General features: G+C 35.3%; 1 protein-coding gene across 1 annotated transcript; it reads right to left on the bottom strand.

Annotated features, from left to right (window-relative positions):
* Positions 1 to 5,052: 5,052 nt before the first annotated feature.
* Positions 5,053 to 24,175, bottom strand: LOC111604235 (Kv channel-interacting protein 1). The gene is made up of 7 exons (XM_023322212.2): positions 24,091 to 24,175; positions 23,279 to 23,622; positions 8,251 to 8,757; positions 6,909 to 6,978; positions 6,613 to 6,683; positions 6,346 to 6,540; positions 5,053 to 5,358 (listed from the first exon to the last, which is right to left on the bottom strand). Exons 3-7 carry the CDS (start codon positions 8,404 to 8,406, stop codon positions 5,230 to 5,232), a joined length of 621 nt encoding a protein of 206 aa, XP_023177980.1. The 5' UTR covers positions 8,407 to 8,757; positions 23,279 to 23,622; positions 24,091 to 24,175; the 3' UTR covers positions 5,053 to 5,229.
* Positions 24,176 to 24,443: the final 268 nt, after the last annotated feature.

Here is a 24,443-nt window from a genome sequence, read left to right as displayed (position 1 = left end):
TTCTACTCTAATGCTGGCATATGAAATATATCCATTATACATTCATATGACTAAATGAAGTTCATGAAACTTAAGAAATTAATTAATATAAACAACCACAAATTAAAACTTGCTATAAGTCGAAATACAAAAAAAAAAAAAAACTGCAAATGAAGCAATATAAATAACTCCTGAAACATGGATGCTCAACAATCGCAATTACTTAATAAAAAAACAAAGAAACATATTCTGAACCACTTTATGATAAGACACATCCAGACAAACCCAAACACACTCTCTCGTATAATTATAGATATTCACAGTCAAATGCATAAATACAGAATTCAATACATGAAAATATTACACTCGGCGCAAATTCATAAATAAATAAACATCTATTTAACAAAATGTGACTTCCATTTTCCATAGTCAGTTGGGGTACATTTGGTCAAGCATCTATAATCGAACTATAGCTGAGATCCAGTAAGGTTAAAACCATGTTTAAGCAAGGCGTAGTTAGGGTATACTGGAGCAACATTCAATCTCAGAAAGAAAAAACTAGTAAAAAATATATATGTTTAATTTTGCATATCATTCTCTTTATTTCAGTGAGAGAAAGAGAGAAATCTGTAGCCTAAAGTAAGCGGTATTTTCTAGCAGAGCACTCCCGCTGGATCATGCCCACTTATAATTAATATCACTTAAGCTTGTGTAGCTCGCTCGTTAAATGCAGGTAAGTAGATGCTTCCACGGCGTTGACTTTCTATTTCAGCTGAATCCCATTCTTATGACCGGAAGCACATTGTTGGTTTGAATCGTTCCATATCACAAATCATATGATATATTTAAATTTTTTTTGTTTCTACGCATTCTAGCTACGTTCTAAGCGCAGTTAGCTGAAAATGAAAAACTCCCTCAAATGTATGCATTAAAAATTCCTCGAAACTTTATTATTAAACTGTTGATTTTATTAAAATTGTTATATTTAGCCCAGTTTTTAGTTATTATTTTCAGTTTTATCTTGATTAAGGGTTAACATAATTCATAATTGAGAACTAAAAACTAATAGATTTTTATATGGAATTCCTTTTTGACATCAATCTAAACTAACAAATAGACGTGTTTGTTTGTAAGCTCTAACGAGTTCATTACGACTGAATGGGACTTTATATTTTGTACGTTTTAAGAGTAGAGTGATTTTTTTGTTTTTATTTATTTTTTGTCATGCATTAAATTCCATATGCTTATGTTAATTAAAAGATTTACCACAAATATTAAGAGAGACGGACTCGACTCAACTTGACTCAACTCGACTTCACTCCACTTCACCTCACTCGACTCGACTCGAATAGTTATTTAGCATTAATGATTCATGCACGGATACATTTATTTATGCATTAGACAATTAAGGAAATGTTCATTAAGTATAGTTTAATTAGAGTATGTTATCAATGTGTTTTGGGATCTCCTATTATAGCGTTTACTTATAAACAATTCAAATCACTAACCACGTTTGCTGCTGTTAAGTATATTAAAAGTAGGTTTTCCGCTTCTTCTTTGTTTTAAGTTCAAATTATAAATTATAGAATTTTGCAATTTAGCAGAGCTATGAATTTAATGAACTTGCCTTGAAAATTCATTAATTGTTTATCTCCTTCTTCCACATCTTCTTTTTTATACATTTAATCGTAATTTAAATAGCTTATGTTGGAAAAATTATTATCATAATTTACATTTACTAGGTACATTTTGATTTAATATAGTTTCAACTAAATGCGAATGCAATATATTTAGTTAAAAAATACATAAATTTATTTAATTTGTTTTGTTTTGTTTAATTTGAATTAAGCCAAAAATAGTTGCTAAACACTTTGAAGGGTCTGCTCCTGGCTAGCTAGCTACACTCATAGAACATCATCAAATTAAGTATATATCTATATATATAGTATATATATGTTTGTAGATAGTTTGATTTGGGAGTAGCTTAGTAGACACTTACACAAATTTAGTTACTCTTACTAAACATTCAGTTGCTAAAAACAATGACAATGATGTTTGCTTTAGCATTAGGTTTATCAATTGATTAAATATATATATATATATGTATATATATATATATATATATATATATATATATATGTATATATATATATATATATATATATATATATATATATATATATATATATATTTATTTATTTATTAATATATATTTAATGAATAAATTTGTAAGCGTTTCAATTTCATTTTTTAGTATTTTACTAGTAGACATTTAAATTTTAGTATTTGTTTTATTTTTACTTAAACTCTGAGTTGAGTTTGCTTGCTGGACAGTTGCCATGCAAAAACTAGGTAGGTTGAATCTTGGGGTGGTTTATTAAATAGGTCGCATAGTTAAGTTAAGTTCAAGTTTACTGACATTCGCCTCCTGCACTTGTCTAAAATTTCATTGTTTTTTCTAACACCGATACTGAAGCGCATTTGCTAATATTGCCATTTATTTGTAAGCTAGTTCAGAAGGGAACTAGTTCATGATATTTAGGATACGTTAGGTGTTCGTGAACTGAATAGGTAGGAAATATCATTTATCTCACAAATCTATAACACAGGACAATAAATTCTGTTGAAGCTTAGTAACCAGGTAAGCTGCTGTATGAGAATCTAAGATCTCAAGTCTTTGAGTTATTCTAAGAAGTTTTCAGGTTTTATAAAATCAAGTTGACATATAATCAGTTAGGTAATCTGAAGGTACTATGCCTCTACTCCAAAACTCTTTGAAAATATTTTAATTTTCCTAAAAATATTAGCAATTCAATTTACTAAACACGCCCGCTCGCTTTCCTATTCAAGCTTCTCTGTGGAAAAGTTTAAATTTCTTGGTTACCAGAAGCCGTTGTCCTGTGCTTCCAGATAAATAAGTAACACTCGTTCAGTATTCAAAGAGAGTTAATTTGTTCACTTAAAAACCTTTGATCTGCGATCCATTTGATAAATCACTTGGAAGATTTAGTCCTAAAGCTGACGGACGAACGGACGGATGGCATGAAACCAATATACTCCTGCAGTTTGGTGAACGAGCATGAGATTAACGAAAAGTTAAATGCCAATTTAAGACTTGATATTTAGCTGTTGTTTAAGAATCGTAATGGAAGAGCTTGTGCTTAACTAAGGGGAATTATATCAAACCACATTGATTGTCTCGACTCTACGCACAGTTGCATTCAATGAACGCGACGTGTATTGAATATAAATATAAAACTTTTGCTGAAACAACAATTGTATTGTGTATGAAAGGTACAATGTAAAATAAACTTTTGTTGTTTTCTATTTATTGTTGTTGTTGTTGTTTTTTGTTATTGTTATTGTGTTTTTTTCTCCCTTGCTTGCTGCTGTCAGCAATGTTAAATGTTCGGACAGCTCGAGCAATTGTATTAAGCCTGCCTGTCTCATCTCAATTTCGTCTCTGGCCACTGATATGCTAACGCTTAAATTATATTTTACTATAGTATTATGGAAAAGTAGGCCACACGTGGCGCATTAACTATTCGAAAATAAAAAAATACCAGTATGAATGTGCTAGTCGGATGTGCCCGACAAGTGAATACCCTGAATGTTGCTGCTGCTGAGCTACTGTTTCACTTGTTGCACAAATCCAACTACAATTTATGCTTTTCAGAACTTCGTTTCTAGTGGTAAAATTTTTAATGAAATCATCTGTTATGAAATCATCTATTATTCAAATTAAATTCTCAAGATCTGCTATAAAAGCTGAGTGAAAGTGTCGATATTTATCCATATTTAGAAAATGGAATGACAGCAAATATAAGATTGCCTATTTAAAATGTCAGCTTTAATACTTGAATACTTGAAAGTATTGACGGACGGGCCAATCTAGCTCGACGCAGCTCGTTGCACTAATCCAGAATATATAGACTTAATGGTTTTGGCCACGCCTACAACTGCCTGCATAAAAACAGTATGCACTGCTTATTCATTTGAGGGTGTTTTCCGAAGAAGAAAAAACATGTGCATGCTACATGCGGCAGGCAGTTGCATGTTGCATGCTGCACAAGGTCGAAAGTTTCTATTGTTCTGTGCTCGCTTTGTTGCTGTCGCTCGTTTTTGGCATATGCATTAAAAATGCAGTTATTTAATAAATAAATCCAAAGAATATGAAATTTAATCGAAAAATCGTGTCGAGCTTTAAGCTCGCCATAATTAATAAAAGCGGTTTTAATTGTCAAGAGCTATTTTTATCGGTGGTTGCTTTGCCATTGCAGAAATAGATTTCAAAAATATTTTTAAATTTGTTAAAAAAAAATCAGAAAAAAAATTGTACATAACTTAATTCAGCTTAAATGTTGAATATTTTATTTTTATTATTTAATTGACTGCAAAGTTCAGAAAAAAATACTCAGTGGCATTCATCATTAGTGAAATGAGTTTCGTGTCAAAAAAAATATAGAGATATATATGAAATGAAATGAAATGAAATAAATTGAGTTGAATTTTTTATACATTGCCGGGGGAAATGGGCAATTACACAGAGTTAAATGCAATTAGTTGAGTTGAGCAATTAAAAAACACGCACAAACGGATATTCACGAAATATATGTATGCGAAATGTATGTATATGTGTGTGCATGTGTGTATACATATGTCAAGTACCTATGCATATGACTTAGATGTGTATAAATTGCAGTTATTCCATAAGTTTCTCTATTCTCGTTTTGGTTTTGTGTAAAGTAAATCGTGTTGGATTTCATTTCGTTATCAGATAACCAATTCCTTCTCCAAGTTCTTTGCTTGTTTTTGTTCACTTTGGTTGGTGGTTTTGTTTAGTTTGTTTGTTCATTCAATATTATGAAATAAAGTTGTTCGTTTTGCTTTTGCTTTAAATACTTTGATATACATTCAATAAGTACATCAATACATATATATATAAGACCAATTCGCTTCTGACGGCAGGATTTAATTCATAATATGCTTCAAAAGTGACATATATTAAATATTTATATTCAATTTGCTATTCATTTTCACACTTATAAAGGTTAAAGTTTTACATTTGGTTGCTGTTCGTTCGATATTATTGCCTAAAAATAATATTTAATACTAATATGTTGTTTCTTTTCGCTCTGTCGCGCTGCTGTTATTGCGACTGGACTTAACTATGTGCTGCCCAAAAACAATTTATAGATCTATCAGCGGTATTACAGTCCTCGTATCCCGCATCTCTGGCTCCTCTTGTCATCAAAGGTCATTGTCGAACATCTGCAACGAACGTGTCACCAAATCGTCCTTGAGGCATGCCTCGAGAAACTCTTCTATCGTTATGATGCCATCCTGATTCAAATCCAATTTGCGAAAGACTCGATCCACCTGCAAAAGAGGAAAATCATTTTTATTAACTATTTGCAAACATCAAATCCATTTCCCATATTGCTTTAAAGTTTTGTCAGTTATCCTTGCACACCTGCACCTGCGCCTGCACGTGCCCCTGCACCTGTATCAATAATGTACGCAAAGTCTTTTTCATTAAATAACATTTCCGGTGCTTTGCGTTGCCAATCCATTTCCCTTGAGCTGCAACCACACATACACGCACTCACACACACACGCACAGCCAGCCCTCTCTCTACTTGCGCAACCATAATTGCTCATACGCCGCGTAAGCACCGTCCCTTTGCAGCGCTGCGGATGCTGCACGAGCATATCAAGCGCAGCCGTTGCATAAAGAATGCTGCATAACAAATGACACCCACGCACACACGTCAAACATAAGCTGAACTGCACTCAACATCGATTCAATAGAGTTTCATATTTTATAAGCATTTTTGTTCAAGTTTGTGTTTAAAGAATTAATTCTTTAATTCAAACAATTTTAATTGAAATTGGATGAGTTCCATAATATATTTTATTCTTATTTATTTTATTTTTTTTTCTTATGGAAAGCAAGATGTATAGAGTGGATTATTTAGTATGAAAACCATTTGAGATTCAGGAGTATTAAGAATTCAGGAATTCTGAATAGATTTGTGTGCTGCCAAGTTTTGATTAAAATCTTATTGGTTTCGATTAGAAGACCTAGTTATAAAATTCTTATCATCTTATGGTCTTGTGTTATATATTTTATGGTTTACTCTAACGAGTATACGTATGTGAATATGAATGTCTGGATGGTTGTATATGCTTTGACAGCCATTAAATTGATTTGTTCTTGTTTCCATTTGATAAGAGAGATCATTGACTCAGGTAAGATCTAGCAGAAATATAATCACATGTATTGGAGGACTTTTACTTTAAGTCAGACACTAAGCTTATATATTTATTGTTGTTACCAATACGAGTACTAGATTTTCAGTTCACCTGATCTCTGGCCTTGCGATCGTCCTCTGGCTGGTGAGGTCTTCTGCCCATTAGCTCGTGTATGGCCAAAACAATTTCACTGAGCTCCCCGCGACTTATGCGACCATCGCCATTCAGGTCGTACAACTTGAAGGTCCAGCGCAGGCGCTCATAGACGGAGCCGCGTAACAGAGTGGATAAAGTAACCAATAAATCCTACGAATATATGAATATTTATAGAATGAATATAATGAAATAAGGAACGGCCATAATAATGAACACAATTACCCGAAAACTAATGGCGCCATTGCAGTTAACGTCGAAGGCTTTGAACACATAATGAGCATATAAACTGGAATCTGCGGAAATAGAAAATTTCAAGATGTTTTAGTACTTCCACTGAGTGCTCAGCGAAATAGCGACTACGAATCCCAAAAAAACTAGCGTATATAAATGAAATATGGGGTCTTAAGTGGCGCACAGCCATAAAAGAAGCCATTGCATTCACACACATAATAATGCGAGTGTACTATATATATATATATGAATATATATGTATATACACCCCCAGCTCAAATACTTACTGCCGTGCGGAAAGAATTTGGCATAAATATCCTTAAAACAATCCTCGTGCACCACGCCCTCCGGACATTCCTGCAAAAGCAAAAAGGAAATCTCTGTGAAATTATGACTGCAAATAGAACGACCTTCTTCAGTATCCCACCCGACTTACTGGCTTATAAATCTAAATGTGTTTGTGTTCTGGGAAATGCTTTTAGTTATTATCAACTTTTTTCACTTCATATGTTAATCATTTTGCTGCATAAAAACTTAATTTGAGAGCTTTTGGACTGAAGCTTCTCTTATGCTCGATAAATTTATGATATTTCAATGAACAGATGAAGATTCTAGCTAACATTTGTTATATTTAACATATCTTTCTCTCTCTGTCTCTTTCTCTCTTATTCTGTCGCTGTTTCCCTCTGTCTCTCTATCCTCTCCAAACTTTCTTCTTTTGGCGCTCCCTCATTCTCCCTCTGTCTCTCTCTCTCTTCAGGCTACATCGCTATCTTTCTCATTATTTCTATCTCGTATCATTCCTCTCAGCGTCTTTTCCTATCACTGTCTCTCTTGCTGTCTCTCTCTCTCTCTATGGCGCTCTCACTGCCTCTGAATAACTTTCTCTCTCGAACTATCTCTCTCATGTCCTTTTTTTCTCTTTCTCTCTATTTCTCACCCAGGGGTGCCTTTCTCTCTCTTTCACTTTGTCTGCATCTCTTTCAATTAGTCTCTCTTTGTCTTTATATTTTTCTATCTCTCCTTTTCTCTCTCTTTTTTAATTTTCTGTCTTTGACACACTCTGTCCCTTTGACTCGCTCTTTCACTTTATTTATCACTATCTCTTTTTCTCCCTCTCGCTCTATACTTCTTACTTTCTTTTCCTATGACTCTCTTTGTCCGTATTCAGTTTTCTTATCTCGCTCTTTTATCATTCTCCGTATTATCTCGGTCTGTCTCTCTTTCTCATCTTCTTGATATCCCTTTTTACCTACTCTACATATTCCCTCTCTCTTTCTCTCTCTATCTCAGTTTCTCTTTCTCTCTCTGTTTCTGTTCCTCTATCTATCTGTCTATGTCTCTCTTTCGTTCTGTGTCACGCTCTTTTCCTTTCACTGGCTCCTTCTCCATCTCGCTCGCTTTGTTGGCCTGTCTCTGTCTCTTACTCTATCTCTCCCCTTCTGTTTTTTCTCCGACTCCTTCACAGTATGTCCTTTCTTAACACCCGAACACTGAACGTTGCGCTGCGCTTTTGGCTCATAGATTTGAGTGCTCATGTGCGATTGTTTATGAATTTGTGAATGGGACCAAATGGCAATTGGATTGTGCTGTGCTTGGCGCTTGGAGATGGGGCGCGTGTCCACTTACCGTTTTAAATCCTCTGTACATGACGCGAATTTCCTGCTTGGTGAACTTGGTTTGGCGGCACAAGTCCTCGAGAGCGACCGGAATGGGTTTAGGCACGCGTGTGTGTTCTAACTCATAGACCACCTCCTCGATGGGGCTTTCCGGCGGAGATGCCATGGTTGTTAATCCAAATGTTAATGCGAATGCGAATGCGACTGCTGCTTGTGTTGTTGCTATGCAATGCAAGCTCAGTTGCTTATTAATTTTAATTTGTTGTGTTTATTTATAGCCTCCGCAGCTTCAGCATAATATCAATTTCGCTTTTATGCGCTCATAAAAGCCAGGTCATTAACTGAATTCGCTGGCTGTTGGGCCATTTTACGTATGTCCTTGTAAGCAGCTCGTTTTTTCCTTTTATTTTTATTTTTTGGTTTCAGGCGTTTTTGGTTTTAGTTTCGGCTTCGTCTTTCCTTACCTTAATGCAGCAATGGGATTTTGGGCGCTAAGTCGCTAATGAGGCAAGCATCGCTGAAAAGAGCCAGAAAAGTAACATGAGCAATGGGCCAGAATAACAAGTTACATAAATCATGGGGGCCAGGCAGCCAGCCAAGTGCACAACGGATGCCCGACCAAGGACGCAAGCTCATCACGAGCGCAAGTTGCGGTTAGCTGTTCCTGTCTGCCTGTAAAGGCCAACTTTCAGCTGACGGAAGTGCAACTTGTTGTTGTTGAGTTGCAGCTGCCACAGGGCTAACCAAGTAGCTATCAGTAAACGAGCTTCTCTATATATATAGAAATGTATATATACAGAGGGCCGTGCTCAATGTGTACATTAAGTATACGCCTTGTTTGTTATTCATAGTGCACAAATACAACAAAAACAAAAGAAGGAACTGCAGCTCACTTCTTGAATATTTGTCTATGTGTGTATGTGTGTGTGTGTGTGTGTGTATTTGTGTGCGCTTGTTAATGTGAGTGACCCGACGGCAACATGCAATGCTGATTATTATTGCGTGCCATAAATCAAAGCCGTAATCGAGTTATGCGCGCGCCTTGGTGTATGCAGCATCTGTTTTATCACGTAGTACTTGGCACAATTGGGAACGAGATTAAGCATAAAGCAGGTGGGTTACGTTCAACTTGAAAGCCAGTTGTTGCTGTTGTTGTTGGTAGAGCAGTTGCTCTATCCAGCAATTGGCCTCCACCTCAAATGTTATTAATGAGCACTTTGCATGCAGATGAATTAAGTGAGTATTGCTTTCGAATCCATTTAATAGCAGTGATAAGTGCAATAACTTGAATATGCATAAAATATAAGTACCGTTAATTTCAATAATTTCAAAATTAATTAATAATTCAATCGAATTTTATTTACAATATCTGATTCTATAAAAATTCTTTATGTGTTTTTTTTTTATTTGAAAAAAAGTACTTTAAAAATGAGTATTAAATATATTTAAAAATAATGTAAAAATGGCTACATTTTTATTTTATTTTATAAATTTTTAATTATTTATTAACATTTATTTTTTTGTAGTTTTTTTTGTAATTGCTGAAGTAGAAAAGTAGATGGAGAAGTGAAATATATCATTTTTTTTTTAATTTAAATAAAATGCATTTCTCAGAATAGTTGCCATCGTATCGCTTATTGAGTCCGCCTACGCAAGGCAAATGCCATTAAGTCAAAATACAATTTGCAAGTGCGAGATTTGCAGCCATAAATAATTTTGCATTGAGTAGTGAATGTCGACATTAAGGCGGCATTGAGAGTGAAAATGTTTTATGGTAGAGACGATATTTGATATATTGTTTTGAAGCCATCGGGACAAATTGAGTTTGCTGCAAATTGTGTATTTGCATCGCTTTGCGCTGAGCTCTTTAGCCACTTGCCTGGGCATGCAAAGTGGAGCAAGTTTTAAGAAAACTTTAAGACGTCCTTATGAAAGAGTAGGAAAACTTGATCGCACTTCTCGCCTACTCGAGTGGAACCGTTTGACCTCCATGGCCAGGAGAAAATGCAATAGCGTTTCGACGTTGAGAACTCGAAATGAAAAAAGAATTTTCTATCTACTATTTTTTGTTGGTCTATTTCAGTGTTTTTCCATGCCATTTCCATTGGACTCGTTTTTGAGTGAATGCACACGCGCACACACACACACACAGACACGCACACAGCGAAGCATTATCACAGCACAGCAGAGCCATTTCCGACGTCATAGCTGTTTGTTAGTTGGAACGGATAAATCCAGCAGATAGCGACGATAAGATGGGCAAATAGGTCAGAGGAACGACGGAAATGGCTTTGACAGCTTAATCCCGTCGAATATTTTCTCTAATTTGCTGCGGTAATTTCCCCTTTGACATATACATTTCATTCGCCATCAACTTCAACGCAGCGCCATAAAATAAATATTGCAAAAGCTCTTGCTTCTGCGGCACTTGAAGCGCTTTTGCAATTCAAATAACATGCAGCCTGTCCTGTCCCAATCCAATATATAATTCATCAATGCCATTGCCTGCACCATGCATCCGAGCAATGGGGTCACCAAATCGAATCTATAGCTGCGTATCTATAGACACTCATAGTTTTATGCATTTGGCAAAAAGTTGCAATTGCTTTAATTAAGAATCTGCGCAAACTTTCGCTTGAGAGTTATTGAAATTCGCAATTAATGAATGCAAGTTATTGAAATACTAAAACTGTGTCAATTAAGTTTGTAAAATATGGAATGCTTAGAACAAATTGTGATGCAAAAAACTCAGCGAAGTCAAGTTAAAGCTAAAAGTTATTAAAGAGACTTGCAATTGATCAAAATTGTCTTTAGATATTTGAATTGATTCAGCTAAACAGTTTCTATATTATATATTATATTTCGAATAGACCATTAAATTCTTAAGCCTCTTCAAGTGAACATGGATAGTTCAAGGTAGTCTTAAACTTAATCAGTTGGCTGTACGCCTCGGCATACGACACTGCAGCACGCTTTCAACAGCAAAATATTGCATATTTTTATATATATATTTCTGCAGAAAGAGTGGGAGAAATACAATATGTTGCACTTCGGTATCAATTAAAAATAATTAATATTCAATTTACATTTTAAAAGCATTTTATTTCACAATAATTTAACTTCAATTTGATACTAATTGAACTTTTTGCATTTTAAATATGGCTCTGGGTCAACTTCTCTTTAACAGGCTTCTGCTCTGATTCATGATAAATACATATTTTCTGTGAGGCAACTAATTATTGTTGAAAATATGCAGATTTCGTTAAGCTGCTGCTTTTGCTTTTGCTTTTGGCCAAAGTCAACAGTAAGTAATTGCACAAATCGGAGACATTTTTATAATGCCCGCCACGCGCACCTTGAATTTTAAATGCATGCGGCTGTTTGGCTGCTGCTTGTCAAATATCACGCATACGACACGCATTACAGCCAGAGAGCACTCGAAGCTCATCGCTGGGCCATAATATTCAATGTAAGCTAATTAAATATTTAATCAGGTTAAAGCTTAAACGTTTTAATGCGCAAATCTTCATTAGCTACAAATTGGGGAATGGCAAGCCATAGAACGTTGCACTTCGAAATGCTCTCTCGCTCCCTCCCTCCCTCTCTCCGTCTGAGGTAAGAGCGAGACCCAGATTCGTTGCCATATGCATACACACATACATGTATGCAAATTGTGTGGACTAAGTACTATTTTGTGTTGTTTTCCCAAGCATTGCCCGTTTGTTCATTTGCCTAATTGTGTTTAGCAATACTGGAAGTCTGGATGGTGGAAATGCGACTTGGCGTGGGAATGTTGTACAAGTGCTGGAATGAAATGGCATTCAAGGCAGGTCCTTTAGCTTCTAAATAGCAATGACAGCCGCAACAGCAGCAGCAGCAGCAGCACGCTAAGGAATAGCAGCAGCTGCCACACAAAGGACAGCGCTTGCCGCTTCTTAGCGCGCCTTGCATGCAGTCATGCAATGCTACTTGAATAAAAACTAAACAAAAACGCAAGCCAAGCCCTGTCTAAGCCACATTTGTGCACACCGTGGTGCAAATGGTCTTCTGACATTCTAAGGATGGTATTTTGTAATGGATAACTTTAATTATATGTACTTCAATATACACTTAAAGTGTGTGTAGCTTAACTAAAAGGATTTTATTTGGACTCAAATGCCTGCAATTGTTTTTATATTTCTGTTTCATAAGAAGTTCACAAATCCTCTTAAATTCAGCAAAAAGGCAGTTGGAATTGAGACGTTTTAAAATTCATTTTATGCAAGACAAAAAATATATAAATGGCTTAGCCAAGCACAAACATTTGTGGTTTGCTGCTGGCTGAATTAAAGAAACGAAATTTGCTTAAATCAGAGCTTTACTATGGAATCCTAACAATAAATTTATGTATAAATTTATTTCTTATATGAAAATGTTAAGAGTATTAAACATATTTAGAGTATTCATTGAATGTAGAGGGGCAGTTTCCACAGCAGCTTTAAAACATAACCCGAACTGTCGACTGGTTTTTCCATTTCGGCCTGGTAAGTACCACTGTGCAATTGGCAATGCTGAGCTCTTGTCATTGCCCGCTGCTTTCATGCTATTTTCACGGACAGGCAGCGAGGAGTGGCTAGAACTAGAAAAGCAATCGTCTAACTAACCAGCTCGCCAACTAGCAACTATCTAAATAAAAAAGCCTGACAATGGCGACACGCGACCTTAACGAAACCGCAATTATATATATATATATCTATATATAAATATATATTTATGTATCAGCATATATATATACTTATATAAATTGCATTTTTTATTTGCGTGCCACTCGGCATAGCGAGCACAATTACACAATTGAATTTTTGGCATGCTCCGAACGCCCGCCCAGATCGAAAGTAAATCTTGAGGTGCCCGCAAAGACAATAAATCAACGCCAATTATACTCTAGAAATTCTACTTCTAGCTATACTTTTTCTACACTCTGTGTGTCCAACTTTTCATTGTGGGCTGGACGAATGATAAACGACTACGAGCAACGAGCCAACAGAAATTGCAACACTTTTCAATCTGCTCCAAAATCTAGTCGAAAAAAGCAGAGAAACGACTTAATAATGAACCAGCCCACTTCGTGTCGACATGTGAGAAATATTTTCACAAATTGAAATATGCATTGGCATTCCAAAGCACTTGCATGTGTGGCTCATAAACCTCGGCATTCTCTCGCGTCCTTTGGCACTGCACCGAACTGGTCTAAAATTAGCCAATATTGACATTTAAGCTTTGGCCACTTACGAACGTGGCTTCATGCTGCTTAACGCCTGTGAGGGATCAAGACTCTATTTGCCAGTTGGCATTCGCATGCCTCACTGAAGCATAATAGGTTAGTGGGGCACACTTAATTGATTTATAATGCACTCACCGACAGGTCCCGATGCTGATGCTCGATAAATAATTAAATTGGGCTGACTGAATGCATTAGCAACGGCACGGCTACAGTCTGGCACCTGCATGTGTGCGTGGCAGAAGGCCAATGACCTTTTTACAAACACGTTAACACAGACATTCTTACATGTAGATTGTCAACTTTTCACATAAGCATCATTATTTTATTGGCATTGAAGTGACAAAGAATTTTTAAGTTGCTATACAAGTAAATTGCAGTCAAGGTAATCGACTGCAAAATACTCGCTCATGAGCCAAAAAATCCCTCGAGTCATACATACTACAAATTTAAGTTCCAAGCTTCAATTTCGACAAATAGCTTTAACTTTCATAGGAAGAGAGCCAATGTACTTCATATTAATTGGAGCGAATAATCAATATACTCGATGCACATCATGAAGAAGTCTAAGAATCGTGTGCGAATAAGATTGGAGTCAAAGGGAATTAAAAGCAAGAGCTGCCCTATTGTATTATGGCTCATATAATCAAAGCCTGAATGGTTAAATACACGAGCAGAGCTGACAGCTGCATAACTAAAGATTGAATTATTTTTCAATTAAAATGTTTATAATTTTAATATTTTTTTAAGTTTTTTTAAGCTTAACTGCAACAAATACATTTTATCAGAAATATATTTTTTTCGGATTTAATTCACAAAAATATAGACATATTTTTATACTAAATTTAACTGCGACTCGAATTGTAAAAATAAATTTAAAGTCATCTTACCAAGAGTTTTTTATGATAGTTGATATACCATTAAGTAAATATAGTACAATAAGTATTTTTTATAGCAATAATTCATTTAAATTCAATTTCAATCAATTTTTTCATAAAGCTGTTTTTTTGCATAAAAATATAAAATTTCAATGCCTTGTTGGAGTTTTTGCCCGGCTTAAAAATCAATTGCGAAGCATACAAAACGACAAATTAGTAAAACTCATTTTTATTTCTGAAATGTAATTCGAATATTGGTTTTTCTTATATATAATCTGGGCCTCAGCAAGAATCAATTTTCATTTCATTTCATATATATATATGTATATTTACATATATATATATATATATATATATAAATAAATATAAGTAATTTATATATATATTTCAATTTGACAGCGTGACGCATAATTAAAGTTTGCCAATGTGCCAAATGAGTTGGCAAGAAAAGTAAATAGAGTTGGACATCGTCCAGCTGATAGTACAAATAGGCAATTTGTGTCTTATGCATGTCATTGCATTGTTATGGACAATGAAAACAGTTTGCAATTTATTTTGAGTTTGCTTGTCTAACTCTAGAATAAGCAAGCGGCTCGCTCAGCTGCTCAGCTCTTGGCAACTGTGCGTATACGTTATAAATGACATTTTTGCCATTTTTTGTTTGCTATTATACATTCGCATGGTCGTCTCCTCGGGGAAATCAGGCGAGAAGTGTGAATGGAAACTAGCTTCGTTCCGAGGCAGCAGAAGCTTTCAGCTTTGTTTGTTGCCTTCTGGTTAGTTGCTTACTAATGAAGTACAAACAAAACTGAAAAAAAAAACAAAAGCAACAGCAACATATCCCAGCTGGCATGCATGCAGCATTTGTCCCCAGTGGAGCCTTAAGATCTGCCAAGAAACAATAACAAACGACACCCCAGAGCTGATGCTCGATACTATTTGTTATCACTAATGCGGGGACTCTGTGTCGCTTGTTGATTTCAATGCAGATACGACTTTGAGGCATGCTTTATTTGCCTCTCAGTTCTGTTGTTTGTTCAACTTGCTGCACCGTTTCACAGTCCCAAGGCAATCATTCGTCAGTTAACTATCGTGTTCAAAATCAAACTGGGCAAACGACAAACATAAGCAAATTATGTTGTTATTAGACGTGTTTCTATGTAGTAATCAACTAAGCAAGCGAATGATAATAAACAAAATATAATAAATATAATTTTTTTGATATTTAATTAATACTAAGAAAAAACATATATATTATTTATTTAAATAAAAAATTTAATATACAATTTATTTACATTTAATTGTTTTGATTTTGCTGATAGTTAATTATCCTAAAAAATAAAATCAATAAATAAATAATAAAAACAGTTTAAAATATATGTTTTTTGGTATTTACTTATACTTTAAATATCAAAATCAAAATAAATTAACTTTCAATTTTGTTTATAAAAATAAATTAACTGTATAGCTTTAGATATTTAATAAGTATTAAATAAATCCCAAAAATAAATAATTAATTTTATTTAACAATGCAAAAATTATTTTAATTTGTTAATTTAATGAACAGTAACATGATAACATTAACAAATAGTTGTTTCTATATCAAATATATTGGTACCGAAAATTTTATACTATTCAAGGCCTGAAGACACCTTAAATATCATTCATATATTGGCTAAAATTGTGAAAAGATTTTATTCCAGTCCGTTAAACTGGGCTTCTACAGCTCTAAGTGTTTAGTTAGAATTCCAGGCTCACATCTGTATATATTTATGTAAATTATTAAGGAATATAGAAAAAACTTGGTTTTATTTTTCAAAACAAGTTTTTAAATTTACTGCTAATTATCCCATTAATTCTGTGGGCTTTCTTATTTCGTTGACATTTTTTTTGTTGGCCTCAGGGCGGAAATAAATTAAGCCAGCTCATAAATTAGAGCTGTTCTAGCCAAGAAAAATTGCTGGCCAGTCCACACTCCGGCACACACACATGCACACGCACACATTTATACCACATATTTATAACTTGGCCAAAAATTATTGTACAGCTCAGTCACTTGCCCTCAATTCGCCTATGCGAAACAGCGAACTACAAAAATTGCTAAGCATTTGCGTTTCGCCTTTTGCTTTTGTTGGCCGATAAAGAAAATTATTGTCTAAAACTTGGCGCATATCGCCGAACCGGAAGTGCTGGGGTCATAAAAACTAGCGGGCGGCTTGAGTGAGTGTGTGTGTGTGTGTGTGTGTGCGACGCCAGCACGACGACTCTCAATGGCGTTTTATTGTTAAGCATTTCGCACTGTTGTGGAAGCAGAATCGTATATGAATACGGCTCCCGCACAATTGCTTCCATTGTATGAGTGGGATGGGGCGCTGGCGGGGGTCGCACAACTATTTTGGCAGTTTGTTAGCTTGGCTGGCCGACAATGAAGTCAGTTTTTAGTCGCTTCGCCAGTGCCAAGACTAACTGCGCGCCTTTCAATGTGGGAGTTACTAAAAACTTTCGTAACGGAAGTGCAGCGTCAAGGTTTTTTTTGCTGCGTTTTGGCTTCTTTCCTTTTTGCATATGGCTGGAAAATGTTTGGCTTAAATTTCTGATTGCTGATTGCTGATTGCATTTTTAGTTAAATTAATGAAAACAATTGCAGAGTACAAGTTTTTAATTGGCCGGCGCAACCAAGTGGCACACAATCGAGGCCTGAATGAAACTTCAATGCGATACAATTGCATGTAACAAGTTTCCGGTTGCTTGCTGGCAGTAAGAGCATACACACATACACACACACATCCAGGCAGACACCAACACATTAAAGCCCACTTCTCTGGCTCTTCCATCTTTTCGAAGCAACTCTGACATCTGCAGTTTCCTGTTGTTGCTGAAGCGTATCATGGAACCGATTGGCATTTCACTTAATTCACATCTTGGTTTTCAGTTTGAGGCAAGTGTTTGCCCTTAAAGTGCATGACACTTGCATAGTTATTTTCTATGTTGTCCACATGAATGCCTTATGCAAACGTGTGTGCAAGACCTTTATAGCCAAGTTACTTTGCTATTTGTTTTGGCATTCCATTTTGCAGATAAAAACGACAATTTAATACATAATAACTACATGCTTGTAGGCTAGTATGACAGCAGTATAACACATTTGCACTAGCATTGCAAGGAATAGAGCTTGAAATCCGAATGACTTTAGACATGCAGTAGTATAACAGTTCAGAGCCAGCATATTATATTCTTATGGGTAAGTATAATAGTGGTATAACAAATTTGATAACAGAGCTCGGAACAGTCCAAAGCCAACATATCGATCTGAGGATAATGAAAGGAAAACCAAATTGGTATATAGACCATAAGAAAAGAGTTTAACAAGATGTTATTGAGAAAGTACTACAAAAATTGTGTTATGTGTTGTGGTTATTCTTCGATCATACAATCTCCATTTACTTATAGACAAATTTCTGTTAGCTAATTTAGTTATTCTTATAACTTTTCACACTTTATACTTTCATTAATACTGAAATCATTTTTTTTTCTTCAGGGTATTTATGTTGAACAAGAGTAATAATAATAATGATGGCAAGAAAATCTAATAAAAAATGTGTAAAACTTTTCCAGCTAAAAATAAAAACAACAAAAACGATAGGAAATAACAACAACAACGACAAGAACAATCACAACAATCGCAACAATGCCAATAAAAATGGAAACATTCAAGGCACAAGTCATGCAAAAACTGCCCGAAAAAGTATGCTATAGTATAAGTATACACAACATGCATATATATATATATACATATATATTTTTTGTTATTAAAGCGCCCAATGAGTGTCGACTACTCGACTGGCGGTCTCTTGGCTGCTGCTGGCGGCCCTTTGGCATCTACTTGGCCAGTCTCCGCATAGTAATTAATGCTTGTAAGTGCCACTCATCTCGCAATGTTTGCGCGCGTGTGTGTGTGCGTGGGTGTTAGTGTGTAGGCTGCGCAACGTTGCCACATTTTCAGTTTTGGCGCTATCAAGAATTTTTGGTCGCCGTTTGTTAATTGCACGTTTGGCAACATATGTTCGCATGTAACTGTGTATTTGGCGCCACCTACGTGGCAATTAGAAATTGTTAGCAAACCGTTATATCAAGGCCATGCCAGCCGCAATCCCTGACAAATCTTGCCAACTTCCGTTGCTGGGCGTAACACATGGCGTCTACATATTGCCGCTGCGTAGACCAAAACTTTGCGCAACTTTACATTCATCAGCTGGGCATAAAAACAATGTTGGAAACTCACATAAAACACGAGAAGGAATTCGCTGAACATCAGTGCTCAGCTGGCATATACCCTGTAATTAATTACTATTTATAGATTGCCAATCAATCAGCTCAAAGTCACTTGCCAAGGCTGAATAGTTGCACTTGAAAATTTCAAATTTCATTTTCATTTCCTTCCATTTCGAGCTATGCTTTATAGACTTTGTATTTGATCTGATTACAGGGTATAGCTAAAGTAAACACATGCCCACATACACACGCACGCACATGGGTATACATGCATGCATGCATGTATATGCAGTTAAAGGATACATATACATGCATACATGCATGTATATGCAGTTAAGGGATACATTGACGTATCATGTGGATATCCTTGGTGGTGTTGGCCTTGGCTCTGTGCGTTTAATAGGCTTCCAATAATGCGTAAATATGCTTGCAATCAAAGCGTGTGTAATAAAAGTTAGTCTTGCTGATAATTTACCCAGCATAACAAGCTGTGAGCTTGAAGCATATTAAATATGCGAATTATAAATATATTTATAAAGTTCTTATTAAATTCTGGTGTTCAAGTTTTAAGCTAATTTATCTGAATACTTAAACGGAATTTACTCCTCGTATCAAAACAAACTTAAATTTCAACTCTTAAATTTGGAAACGAGCCAGAATCAATTAAAACTCAAACTAAGCTGGAACTTTTGGGCTTAGCTGAACTTTTGGGCAGAAAGTTGGTTCAAAAACTAATGATAGATTATTTGTATTGCATTTTGTGAACTGATAAATAATGAATTCTTCGGAAGAACATAATTAAATGTAGCGAATCTGTTTCTTTATCCAGAATCCAGAGAAGATGCTTAATTTATTCTAAACTAATTGTGATCTACTGTGCTCTGTAATAAGAAGTTTTGATGAAAGCTTTTGGCCTAACAATTTTGCACTTTTGTACATTTTTTTTTTGTAAATTTAAAAAACTGATTAAAATGAATATAAAATATAATGTAAAATATAGTCCAAACTTTTAAATTGTTGGAAAACTATGATGACATCATCAGAAAATTAATTGAAAAACTATTTTTATATGTCAACTTGAGAGCCTATTTTGAGTTTACGGAACAGCAGCTCAATTCGAGTTTACTGAACAGCAATCTACTCTTAACTACTCTTAAGGTCTATCTCTCTCTCTCTCTCTATGTATTTCTTGCTGCCTCTCTGTCTTTCTTGTTGCCTCTCTCTCTCTGTCTACCTCTGTCTCTTCCTCTCACTCGATCTATCTCTCGCTCACTCTCTCTCTCTGTATTTCTTGCTGCCTCTTTCTCTCTCTCAGAGTCTCTCTGTCTGTCTCATTCTCTGTCTCTCTCTCTCTCTATATATATATGTCTTTCTCATTCTCTCTCTGTCTCTGTCTGAGGGCACGTCAAAAAGCTTAGTTAGTCGGGCAATGGAAATTCATTTCATAATGAATTAACAGGACAATAAATAACGCAACTTGGGCTCTGAGCAATATAAATCAAAAAATATATAATGATTTGTAACAAAAAGTGAATATGTATTTAAATTGAATATATGTATGTCACTAAATTTATGTCTAATTTAGAGGCAAATAACATCGTTTGCAGTTAACCAACATACATTTTCAAATATAGCAATTTGATATTTTCAATTTAGTTATGTTTGCCCTATTTCCAATTATTTATGTAATTGCTAGTTGGTGTGTGTTCGGTACACATGAGTGTGCGAAAGCCCGTGTAGTTTGATATCCCGAGCCCAAACGGTGTAACACCCTTAAGTGATTAGAAAATTGGGTGAAGCGTTTGAATCATTTCACGCCTCCTTATTGCCGCTTTCCGCGTTGCGTGTCTGAACGTTTAGGCCACAAATATTTGACCAGGCAGCAAAAGGTCACAACACCTGTCCTTCGAAGGGTGTTATGTTAGCCTATAACCTAGCTCTCGCTCGGCTAGTGGCTAAAAGCTATTCCGATCCTGTTTCGGCCCAAATGTCACATACAATTTTGGAAGAGCTTTTTACAAATTCTAATTTGATTAAAAATCATGTTTCGTCATTCAGCCAACATTTCGCTCTGAGTTGATCCTTGAGTTGCGTTTAGTTGAATTTATTTTGAACATTTTCTATTTTCGTAGGGGGCGTAGGTGTGTGTGCGACTGTGTGTTAGTGTGTGTGAACTAAACTAGAGCGCGCCTTGATGCTATTTATAAAAACAGCAAAAGCAACAATCACAATTGTCGCTTAGTTTTGCCTCAAGTGTTTTTTTGTTCTCAGCTTTTTTCCATGCTGCCGCCGCATCTTTTGTGCAGTGTCCCAGGCCAAGTTGTTGTTTTAGCTGTTAGTTGGCAACACTTAAAATATGACCGAGTAAACAACGTCAAGTATTATATAAATATACATTTATATATATATATAGTTGTGTGTGTGTGACACTGAGCGCTTTACTCACACATTATTTAATGAATTGCAATCTAGCTGAAGGACTTTCAAAGCGCATCCTCTTAAACGTTGCATAAACTGTTGACAGTTTTTCTTTGTATTTTAGTTTGACGCGGAAATAAATGTATTTATATAAATACATTCATATATATAGAATACAGTTATTTATTTATGTGTGTAATTTTTTCCCTTTATATAATTTATTACACATTAGTTATGCTCGTAGAAGCCAGAGAATAAATCCAATTTAGACTGTGACACGAGCATAAAAAACATTTAACACTTAATATAATTAAAAGAAAAAAACAGTAAATATTCATATGCCTAAATATGTTTTCTATTCATTAAAATTCCAAATTCAATCATAAATATTTTGAGACTTTAATAATTTACATTTTAATAGAAAATAAATTCCAATAAATTTTTGCAATTTTAATTGAATTAAATAAAATTCATTTTGCACCACAATAATTTAATTTTAAATATTTATATATTTTGTTTAGTTATTGTTGTTTTAGCCAGCTTTGTGTTCCTTTTTTGTTTTTCAATTTATTTTGCCAATATATTTTGACGTCGACCGAAATAAGGTTTAAATTAATCTACAACTTTTTTTACATTTATTTTCCATATCGAAACTGACGTTGAGCTGCAAACAAACTATTTTTTGGCAGAAAATCTTTGCGTATTTGCGCAGTTCTCTGCGTCTGCTTTGTAGTTAAGTCTGGTCCAATTATATATAGCCTTTCTATGGAAACGTTACATATAATTTTATAATTTAATTCTGATAATTTCACACACACAATTTCTGATATTGATATTCTTGTTGTTGCTTGGTTGTGTCTTTCAAAATTGATGTGTTTCCGCTCTCAGTGACATGTGCTTCTAGAGCTGCTTTCAGTATTGTTGTCTGATATGTATTGTTGTAGATTTTCTTGCTCTTGTTCGCATTCTCTTTATAAGTTATATATATTATTGTTTATTATTTATTTATTAAAAATATCATATAACTGCAGAAAATGATTTCTTCAAATTTATATTTAAAAAAAACACAAAAGTGTATTTTTTGGCAGTAGTTGTATATAACAAAACATGTTTAACTGCTGAATATTGAGCTAAATATCTATACATTTTTATATTGAATTTATAAATATATAAATGATGTCCATAAAATCTCCCATGTAAACATGTTTTTGTCAGAATTTTGATTTTCCATATGACAGTACTCATTTGGTATTTGTATGCAAACTAACAACGCCCACTGTACACGGCAGGTGCCTTTTGTGTTTGTGTTGGTCTTCATTTATGTTTGATTGGGTGTTGGGGGTTGGGCGTGTGTGCCCCAAGCGCCTAGTTGAATAAATCGCATGCGATTAAAAATGTATGCACAAACAAACAGGGCAGACAGACACAAGTAACTTCAGATACATTTGTTACCTTTTGCTATTGTTATCTTAGTTTTGTTCTTCTGCTCTATTTCAGTTGAATCTTTGGTAGAGTATCAAATTCCTTTTGACTTCTTTGTTTGTTTCATGCCCGTTGGTTTTACGGCTTTTTTATGGCAGTGAAAGTTTCACAGTGGTTAGAAATTAGAAGTAATCTAAAAGTCAATTTGTTAAGAAAGCAAATATGGACTAGAAGGGGAGTTGAACAAACAGAATTATTAATGATTTACTAAAATATATCTAAGATATCTTTAAAGAAATTATCAGAAATTGTTTATATGCAAAGAATTTAAGAATATATGTCTTTCACTGTGTATTCAATATAGAAGTACGAAATAGAATTGATTAAAAAAATTTAAAATAAAATAAAATTAATTAATATGAACATCCAAAACTAATATAATTAATATAGTCTATATGAAAACTATAAATTAAATAAGTAACTTTGTTTAAATAATTTGTAAATATAATGAATTAGTTATTGTTTCTGTAATTTATAATTTTAAGCATTTGTTTCTACGATAATCATAAATTCGTTCACATATGTCGACGTTAATCAAGCCTTTAACTGCTGACAATAGTTTTGGCAATGATTTTTGTGGCACTGTGCAACGGTTAAATAAGTTGGACTTTCAATCTTGCTCAGGTGTGAGTATGTGTGTAGGTAATAAATTTGCATTTGTACCGTTACGCTATTGTTTACTTTGTAGGTTAGTTTGTTTGGCTTGGCTGTGCTACGTATATATTTACCTTCGATGCCTTTGGTGGCGATGACGACGAGGACGACGAGGACGAGGACGAGGACGAGGACGAGAACGATGGACGAGCTAACCCCAAAGCATGCCAGCAGCAACGACACTCCAAACGCAGAACCTCTTGACTTTCCACACTCGACTCGACTCAACGCAACGCACTTGACAAGGTTCTCGCTTTGACTCTTCCTTTATTTATTTATATTTTTTCTGGCTGGTTGCCTCAAGCTTTTGCGTGTCTTATTTTAATTTGGTAATGACTTTGGCTTATTAATTTATTTGCATAGTTGCGCACATTTTTGTTCATTTTTGGTTTTTGCCAACTTGTCACTCATTTTTACTCTGCTATCCAACCCGCAAGCACACACATTTTAATTTTTTCTCTTTGCTGCTGCTGTTGTTGCTGTTGTGGCTGATGTTGTTGTTGCTTAAGTTCGCTTAGAAACGAAGCGACACAGCAAAAAGCCAAGCAAGCTGCCTGCACAAGTCGGCGAAAAAAAAACTGTATCTTTTAGATCCGGGCATATCCTTTATCTCGGACAGCGCAGCAGCGCAGTCGGAAACAGCAACTGCGACGTTGGCAGAGAAGCAGCAGCATTCGCAGCTGCGGCCGTGGCACCGCCAGCAGCTGTAGCTGAAAAAATTTTTTCGTTTACGCTGCTACGCCGAAATTTAACGCGCGTTTCCAAGAAACTTTACAAGTAGCGCAATGGAGCAACAACAAGAGCTACAATCAACAATTGACAACGGCAACAACAATTAAAAAAGCAGCAGATAAATACAAGCTAAACACAAGCCACGCAGCTTTACCGCCAAGCAGCACAGTTTCCGTTAGCGGAACAGTTCGCTGTTGACGATTTCGTTAGGAAGGAACAAGTCGATGCGCACACGCGTGTGTCCTATACACAACTGATTACAATTGTATTCCTTGCAGCGAAGTCGAACGCGACAGAGGCTCGAATGGCAACTGAGCAGCGACGCTAGCGTCGCTTCAACTCCGATTCGTTTCGCTTGGTGTTCGTGTCGGCAATACGACGTCGGCGTCAACGTTAACTTCGACGTCGGCGACGACGACGACGGCGTTGACGACCAGGTTCCGTTACCGAAATTTGACTAAGCACAGCTTTACCAGACGCCTGACAGAAACGGCAACGGCAGGCAGC

Source organism: Drosophila hydei, unplaced genomic scaffold (genome assembly GCF_003285905.1).
Source record: "Drosophila hydei strain 15085-1641.00,03,60 unplaced genomic scaffold, DhydRS2 tig00008121-arrow-pilon, whole genome shotgun sequence".
NCBI lineage: Eukaryota > Metazoa > Arthropoda > Insecta > Diptera > Drosophilidae > Drosophila > Drosophila hydei.
The sequence above is the reverse complement of the archived record's forward strand: the minus strand, read 5'-3'. Positions and strand labels throughout refer to the sequence as shown.